The 8500-nt window shown below is 36.4% G+C and overlaps 1 protein-coding gene across 3 annotated transcripts; it reads left to right on the forward strand.

Annotated features, from left to right (window-relative positions):
* The first annotated feature begins 24 nt into the window (after nt 1-24).
* LOC109208557 (CDP-diacylglycerol--serine O-phosphatidyltransferase 1-like) lies at nt 25-7981 on the forward strand. Of its 3 annotated transcripts, none has more exons than XM_019371684.1 (14): nt 25-280; nt 1835-2035; nt 3447-3512; nt 3600-3659; nt 3896-3934; nt 4165-4255; nt 4420-4474; nt 4586-4665; nt 4841-4957; nt 5088-5172; nt 5741-5832; nt 6966-7219; nt 7337-7425; nt 7520-7981. In XM_019371684.1, the coding sequence occupies exons 2-14, from the start codon at nt 1875-1877 to the stop codon at nt 7645-7647; spliced, it is 1317 nt and encodes a 438-aa protein (XP_019227229.1). In that variant the 5' UTR covers nt 25-280; nt 1835-1874; the 3' UTR covers nt 7648-7981. The 3 variants fall into 3 exon arrangements, with proteins under 3 accessions (XP_019227229.1, XP_019227231.1, XP_019227230.1); XM_019371685.1 differs by lacking the exon at nt 25-280 and adding an exon at nt 323-413; XM_019371686.1 differs by lacking the exon at nt 3896-3934.
* The last annotated feature ends 519 nt before the right edge of the window (nt 7982-8500 follow it).

An 8500-nucleotide genomic window follows, 5' to 3' on the forward strand; every position in this document is an offset into this window, starting at 1 on the left:
CCCCCCCCCCCCCCCCCCCAATCTTCTTCTCTTTCTCTCTTCCCCTTCACCTTTTTCTGTACAGATATATATATATATCGTAACCTTTTGTTTTCCCTTTTCATAGTCATCATTTCTAATCCTTCTTCGTCGTCTTTCCTTTTCCTTGAAATTTTAAATTAACTATTAAACCCCATCATATCCCCCATCTCTTATCGCCCTCCTTTGTTTGATCCTACGGCTATAAATTCATCTCTTCATTCAACCCTACGACTCTAAGGATTTGTCAGCTTTTCTCTACGTAAGTTACCTCCTTTATTCAGCTACTGTTTTCTATCTATAAATATGTTGCGCGTATACATTTATATGTATGCTTCTTTTATTTCGAAAAAGATTGAACAGTTTGAAGTACAAAGTAAAAGCATTTAATTTTGGTATGGAAATGGAATGGGGCATTGATTCATTTGATGTACTAATAAAAGTTGCTTACTTTATTAATGATTAGATAAGTCTGACAGAATAGAAGTGAAAGATTGAGTTATTTTCTCAAAACAGTGAGAGTGCCAGACAGAAAAAGTGTATATAAATAGGTTAATGTATTGTTGGCCATTTGATATTGTATCAACTATTGGGTTCTTCTCTCTTTAGCCTTTACATCACCTATTTGTTGTTGCCAGTTTTGGAATTCATGATTGACATGTACTCTTGATTATGGTTTAGTGATAAGAGTGTGTATGAATACATATGTCATTTATTCATTGAGTTCGTGTAAATAGCGGAAGCCGGTGAGTTCTTTACCAGCACTCTGCCTTACTTTGTGAGAGAATTTTGAGTTATTTTGAATTCTGGGTTGCTGTTATTTTCTTCAATTTGTGATTTTCCATTGCAAGATGGACACCCCACTTTCATTTCTTTACTGAGAACTGAGTTTTTCATCAACTTAAAGAAGAAGATTAGGTGTTTTATCTTTCTATTTCTTAGGCTTTTATGTCCCAGCCGTTGACTAAGAGTCAATTTTTATTCGAATCATGTGATTATATCGCTAATTGTTTGTGGTTCTAGGAAAAAATTCAGTTATGGAGTCTGTTGGTTTGTTTGCAATTGTTTCCGTTAAGAGATTTTTCTGCTGCTGTTTTGATTGTGATGTTCTTGTAATAGCCAATTACATTGATTTTTTTATTTTTGTATTAATGTGGCTATTGTGCTTTGTGGGGTTTGTTGCATCTGCTTATTTGCTTCTTTCTTTATGTATTGCATTCAGTCAAATCTTGTTTTACCGAAGATTTTTGTAGTTCTATACTGATAGTAGCTGAAGAAAAGCTCTCGCACAGAAATGTTACTCCATAGATTTATCTTAATTTTGAGGTTGCTGTTTAATTTTCATGCTTCTGAGTTCTGTCTCTTTAGAGGCAGGTTATATACAAAAGGAAGCCAAAACGATATAGGAACAAAAGGTTCCATGTTGATTGTTTACCCTTTTTGTTTGAGGTTGACTTTCTAGTATAGATTTTAGTGTAACATATATTAGTCAAATAGAATTTCAGGTGAACATGAGATCGTTCTAATTATTCTCTTTAGTTCATTCTGCTCTTTGAGATTGTTTTTTCTGTTATTTGCCTCTTCGAATCACTTATGTCCTCATCTTTTTTTTTTTTGGAAGTCTCCTTATTCTGAATAGTGTGATTGTCTAGGAAGGTACATTTTGGGACTTGCATAAGTTGGTACGAGTTTTAGCTCTATGAGAATGCCCCTGTTTTGTGATGTTTGCTGGCGTGCTGTTGGCTTTTGCGTTATCTGCTTGTGACATCGTCTACGTCGACATGTAACCTTGGACCCATTTATCTTTTGTGTGCAGTGAAGGGGCTGAAGGAGTTGTATTTTGTGAGGCCAGGCATATGGAACCTAATGGTTACAGAAAGGGTAACAAAAAGAATCTTGTTACCCTAAATGGTAATCATAGCCCGGTAAGTATAGATGAGGAGCTGGATCCGTGGACAGCTTGGGCATACAAACCTCGTACTATTACGTTGTTGCTTATTGGTGCATGTTTCCTCATGTAAGTTTCTTAGTCAACAGGCTCTATAAATCTTAGTTTATAAAACTTAGGTATTAGTTTCTTTCTTGACTGATTTGTCAGACTTCGATGAAGCTCTTAAAAGGTTTCTAATTATTGTCTTAGTTTCCACTGGTTCTTCTAAAGTCCATCGTGAATCCTGTCTCATCAAGTTTAATTATCTGCAGTCTATCTATTGTTTTAGATATTAATATAGCAGGAAATTTGAACTATTAAATTATGATGGATATTTTTTTTCTATCTCTCTTCTCTGAGGGCTTGCATTTGGAGCCTATAATTGCTCATATAATGGAAATACGACCACTTCTTTTCTTGAGGTTTTAGCACTCAGTCTGTTTTGGTTGTCTGAAATCTTCAATTATATATGAAGGAGGAGGAATAAAGAAATGATGAAAGAAATCCCAACCGCATAATAACAATTTTGCCCTTAAAATCCCCATTTGACAGGACCAGTAATCTTACAATACATGTAGAAAGTTTCCTCTGTTCAAATGAATGTTGAGGCAAGCTTCTTTCCAACCAGACTGACCGAGCAAAAAATTATCTTACTATTGATAGCTCCTCTCTTATAAAATGATTTATAATGAGAATCAGCTGAAACTTGTTCAAGATTAATCTTTCTTATCCGAGAGTCTTATCAAACTCTCTGCAACTCTAGGTGCAACACAAGTAGTAGTGACCGAAAGAGTTGATGGGGGCATGATCGCGATTATAAGCATCCTATTTAGTTTAGGGATTAAGGGACTAGGCCCATTGGGGAACTGAAATGATTCATCTTAGTCTTGGTATGCCGAGTATGTCTTTGGCCAAGACCAGGGATTGACGAATTAGTGGCGGTAAATCTTTTTTTGGGGAAGCTGCGGAGCTACTTTTTCTTTCTTTCGTTCCATCTGTCTTGCTTGATTGGTTAAAGAGAGAGCTTTGATAAGACTGTTCCGCAAACAGTGTAGCTAAACACTTCTTGATAAGTCTATCAAATTGTTGATCTAAAGATTCATGGTAAATATAGTTGTTTCAATCTTGTGCTGTGGTCCTTGGTTTCTGGAATCTGACTGCCAATTTTCATTCCATAAGTCCATTTCAGGGATCACTATTGTCTATTTCTTCTTTTAGTGTACATCTTGGTAATTAAATCAATATGACCTCCTGAGGTAGCGACAGAGGCATCGCTTTTACAACACTGCTATGGGGTCTTATTGAGTGATATTGTGATACAGCCAAGGCATATAGCACACTTGGGCTATGAATCCTTACTTACTGGTTATTGATGCTTTATCCATTTCTTGTTCACTATTTCCTTAAATTTCCTAAATTTTAAAAGCTAATGTGATTTGGTGGTGGACATGAAATTTACATGTGTATGTTCTGAGTTGCTTATGTCATCACTATGCAGCTGGGCAAGTGGAGCTCTTGATCCACAAAGCACTTCATCCAGTGATGTTTCTACTTCTGTCAAAAGGTTTGCCATTTTAAGTACATTTTTATCTAATCATTTTTCTTAATCATGTGTGAGAAATTGAAGTAATTGTTTTTTCCCATCTGTTAGGGGCGTTTGGGCAATGGTTGCTGTTTATCTTGCCTATTCTTTGCTGCAAGCTCCCTCGACGTAAGTTATTTTCACATTTCGTTCGTCTAAGAATGAATGTTTTGATTTTTTTGGGTATTTTTGTGTTAAGACTGTTTGGCTGTTTCTATAGCCTAAAAAAAGTGAGTTGGTGGTTATTACTGGTATAAATGTCTGTATTGTTCACCGTGCGAGCAGTGAAAGGATTTACCCACCAAATTCTGATACAGGAGCACATTTAGAATTTTTTGGGTGATATTCTCTCTTCATCTTGACAGGATTCTTTATGGAGCTTCTTTTACTCAATTCTCAACTAGGCGAGTCCAGGAAGTCGTGTTCTTAAATTTTATTTTCTTCTTTGAACTTGAAGTTGGAATTTTTCTACCATGTAACTGTAAACTAACTCGAAGTTTTAGTTTCCTCTGGCTTTGAATGTGTGGTTGAGATTTCACCTTATTTTCTCCTTGTGGACCTCTACGAACAAATTTATGTGGAGTTTGTGGCAATAGCTTTCTACCCACTTAATTTTTTCAGTTCTTTCTTACAGGGTACTTATTAGACCACATCCTGCCATTTGGCGCCTGGTTCATGGAATGGCTGTCATTTACCTTGTTGCTTTGACATTTTTACTTTTTCAGGTGGGTTGGTAAGCAGATGCTGTTTCTTATTACCGGTCTTGTTAATGGATCAGTAGCTTTAGATTCTTACATCTCTGTTTCCTTGTTATATTTATTCATGTGGTGGTGTTGCAGCCATTTAACTATATTGTGGATATGAAAACTCTGTTCCTTTCTTTTCTCAGAGGCGCGATGATGCTCGTCAGTTCATGAGATATCTGCATCCTGATCTTGGTATTGGTAAGGATTTTGGACTCGTAGAAAATTTTCATGGTTTATTTCATGCAGGTCCATTCTGTTCATATGTTTTGCTTTGTGGCATAGCTAAGACCTATTTGACTTGCTATGCAGAACTTCCTGAAAGATCTTATGGTGCTGATTGCAGACTCTATGTACCTGAAGATCCCACAAACAGGTTTAAGAATATCTATGTATGATTTCTCGTTGCACTACTTTTTATGTCCTCAATTTTATTTTATGTATTAGTTTTGTTCTGCATGTATGCATTGAGCCTGCTAAAAGTAATAGTCTGGACTTCCTTATCAAAAAAAAAAAAGTAACAGTCTGGACTTCGCGACATCTCTGAGCGGTGTATTTATTTTGTAGGACACATTATTCGATGAATTTGTTCTGGCTCATATATTAGGGTGGTGGGGCAAGGCCATCATGATACGTAATCAGCCCCTTTTATGGGTCTTATCAATTGGGTTCGAGTTGATGGAGGTCAGAGCCTCTTTTGCTTCTTTCAAATGCTTTACGCACTGGCTTTTGATTTTTAAATGCGACCATTTTAGGCAAGTGGTTAACTGATTATTTTCCTTATTATAACTTATCTTTACACTGCTATTTTCAGCTTACTTTCCGTCACATGTTACCAAACTTCAACGAGTGCTGGTGGGACAGCATTATTCTGGATATATTGATCTGCAACTGGTTTGGTGAGAAATTTGAAGCCATTCTCTTGGGCTGTTATGAGATGGTCATATTTGGACATGCTTACCTTAATTGATGACCATTGTTTGTCTGATGAATATTTATCTCGCTATTTTATTATTAGATACATTTGAGACAGAACGATTTAGGGATGATTTAAATATATTGTACATTATTGTGTGTGGATAGTTTTGTATATAACATATATATACTATCAGAACAACCCATAAAGGACATGCCACATCCGAGCAATGATGTGATTATATTAGGGACAATGCTATTGAATTGGGTAGCCAAATTTCAAGGACCAGTTTGAAGATTGGAGAAGTTATTAAAAAAGAAGTTGTGATGCCAGTTGATAGTGTCCAGTCTTCTTAGATGTCATTTAACAAACATGCTTCAATATGATACTTGCCTGTTAAGTGAAATAACAAGGGGTGATTACAAGAAACAATTAAACTTTATTCTCTGGATAGCTAGCTTATCTATGGTATGTCTGGTTATGATATTCTTTTGACTTGTTCTTTAGATTGATAAAATATACTGAAACTTTACCTTTCTGGTTTCCTTTAGGCATCTGGGCTGGAATGCGTACTGTTCGTTATTTTGATGGGAGAACATATGAATGGGTTGGTATAAGCCGGCAGCCAAATATTTTAGGCAAGGTGTGTCCCTTCAACTGTATGCGTTGATTGTAAAAGTCTGTCTGGTTTGAGTGTTATCATATAATGCTTACTAATTGACATTATAAGTGTCTCATACAGTTTATTTAATGTGTTTGGTGTTGAGACATCGTAATACTGCAACATTTGAGTTCTTGATAAATGTCTCATGTGGATTCAGTGTGAACTCCATAACTGCAACTAATTGTGTAGACTAATTACTGTTGTTCATTTCGGCTAGTGGAGTTCTCAAATATTTCTGAGAGAATGTTTTTCTTTTTATAACCGAGAAATCCTGAGAGCCAGTGAGGCAGTGACACAAGGTTTCAAACGCAGTGGAATTTGCTCATTGTTGCTGATGGCCTTTTCACCGTGTAATTGTCCTTCATTCCTGCGGGAATGATCCCTGACTGTTAACTACAAATATAATGGAAATATATCACTCCTAAAGAATAGGTGATTGTGATTGTTGGAGTTGAGTAGTTGGCATCCATCATGAGTTAGAACACAAGTTGTCCAAGGACAATTTGTCGGTACCTGGTGCTTACTTTGTGTCCATCTTTCCCAAACCAGGGAGAAACTGCGAAATCCTCAACCTATGGTATTATTTAATCGTACTGCATAGGATACTCGAAGCAAGATATAGCTATGACTTGATCGAACATCAATATAAAGAGGATTGAATTTAATTGTATAACTCTGTGCAGGGTGTTATGCACGTACATGTGATCTGTACCTTGTCGTTCAAATTCTTCTTGTTGAATTTTGGATCAAGATCTGCGACAATGCATCACATCCATTTACTCTATGTTATGTACTTCAGATTAATTCACCACCTAGTTTGGAGTTGGAGTTAAGGTGTAGTTGAATAATTGATTGAATGATTTTAACTTAACTGTACTAGTAGTTCTAGTTGGGTCCCTGGAGCTTTTGGCAAAAAGCTGGCACTATATTTGAGTCAGATATTGTACGTTGAGCCAGTGTTGTTTTGCTAAATCTCTGTTCTGGCATATTCTATATCTGACTTCAGCGCTACAGTTCTTCCGAATTTCTTAGGAGGAATATGAAAATTTTAGTCTTGGCTGCCGTATGAATGGTTTTTGTTTGACATAAATAGCTTCCTTTTGGTTTTGTAGGTCAAGCGAACACTTGGGCAATTTACTCCAGCACATTGGGATAAAGATGAATGGCATCCCCTCCTTGGTCCCTGGCGATTTCTTCAAGTTCTCAGTCTCTGTGTTGTGTTCTTGACTGTAGAACTGAATACGTTCTTTTTGAAATTCTGCCTTTGGATTCCTCCCAGAAACCCTCTGATAGTGTATAGGTTGGTTCTATGGTGGTTACTTGCAATACCAACAATTCGGGAGTATAATACTTACCTACAGGACAGGTAAATCCTACTATTTTATTACAAGAATTATGAATTGTGGCATATTTTTCTTCCATTGCCTGGCGTCTGTTTTCTATGTGCTTCACTTTTTCCCCCCGCGCTCCACATTATAAACAGGAAACCGGTGAAAAAGGTGGGAGCATTTTGCTGGCTTGCACTAGCAATCTGCATTGTTGAACTCCTAATCTGCGTCAAGTTTGGACATGGTCAGTACTCTATTACATTCTGAGTTCTCATTTTGGTGCATCTCATTAGTTTGTGTATTTACAGTTAATCTCATCCTTTTCTGCCATCTTTCAGGATTATTTCCGGATGCCATGCCTAATTGGTTAGTAGTTTTCTGGACATGCACGGGCATTGGCCTTGTGATATTTTTAGCTGCATGGTCATGTCAATTACACCGTACAATGACGAAAAAGCAGCAATGAGAGTCTGCAGAACCTCCATTCTTTATTCCTTTGTGTTATTTCGGGTAACCAACCGTCTTGTAAATACCGATTACCTTTTAACTGTATATGCTGTCTTCCTAGGTTAGGTATTACAGTTGAAAAATGTAGTGAATCGCAATTCTTTATGGTTAGGTCATAGGTTGGTAGATACCCTGTTTCGCTGTTTGTGCTGCCTCAGTCTGCAGGCTCTTTTTTCCCTTCCTGTTTTTATGATATTTTTTACAGGTGTATGTTGAAAGAGTTGAGATATGTCTTTATATTTGAGGTATGATACATCTCAAATACTGTTGCCAGAATTTCCCTTGTATCTTCACTCTTCAGAGTTAAAAGCTTAGAATTTCCCCAAAGAATACAAGGAAGGTAGACACCAAATGTACTTCCCCATGCTAATTCGGACAATTAGATTCTTGTTAAACAAATAATTAGCCAAACACAAATTGCTTTTTACCAAAAATACTTTTGAAAAAGAGTACTTTTCAGAAATACTTTTGAGCATCAGAGATGGTGGCGACACAGATTGCATTAAAAACTCTACATTTTCTGGTTGTTAATATATTAAACATCACTTATTTTCTGGACATTTTCTTAGATAGAGAATGTAAATTATAAGAAGATGGTTGTTTGGCCACACTTTTAAAAAGTGTTTCTAAATATATTTTTCTAAAAGTGTTTTTTAATAATTGTTTTTGGGAAGAATTTACTTTTTCCGTCTCTCAAAAACTGATATGCGGGATCTTAGAATCCTTTGTTTATGTTTATAATTTTCTCATGCTGATCTGCGAGAAATCCCTCTTATTTAGGCTCGCAAAGGGATAGAAAGATCTGGACTAGC

The sequence above is a fragment of the Nicotiana attenuata genome, unplaced genomic scaffold (assembly GCF_001879085.1).
Source record: "Nicotiana attenuata strain UT unplaced genomic scaffold, NIATTr2, whole genome shotgun sequence".
Classification (NCBI taxonomy): Eukaryota; Viridiplantae; Streptophyta; class Magnoliopsida; order Solanales; family Solanaceae; genus Nicotiana; species Nicotiana attenuata.

Excerpts from the sequence above, each read along its gene's own strand:
- LOC109208557 (XM_019371684.1), top strand. The coding sequence starts at position 1,875 with ATGGAACCTAATGGTTACAGAAAGGGTAACAAAAAGAATCTTGTTACC. Across the intron at positions 2,036-3,446 it reads ATTGGTGCATGTTTCCTCAT|CTGGGCAAGTGGAGCTCTTG; the intron begins GTAAGTTTCTTA and ends ATCACTATGCAG. Across the intron at positions 5,833-6,965 it reads AGCCAAATATTTTAGGCAAG|GTCAAGCGAACACTTGGGCA; the intron begins GTGTGTCCCTTC and ends TTGGTTTTGTAG.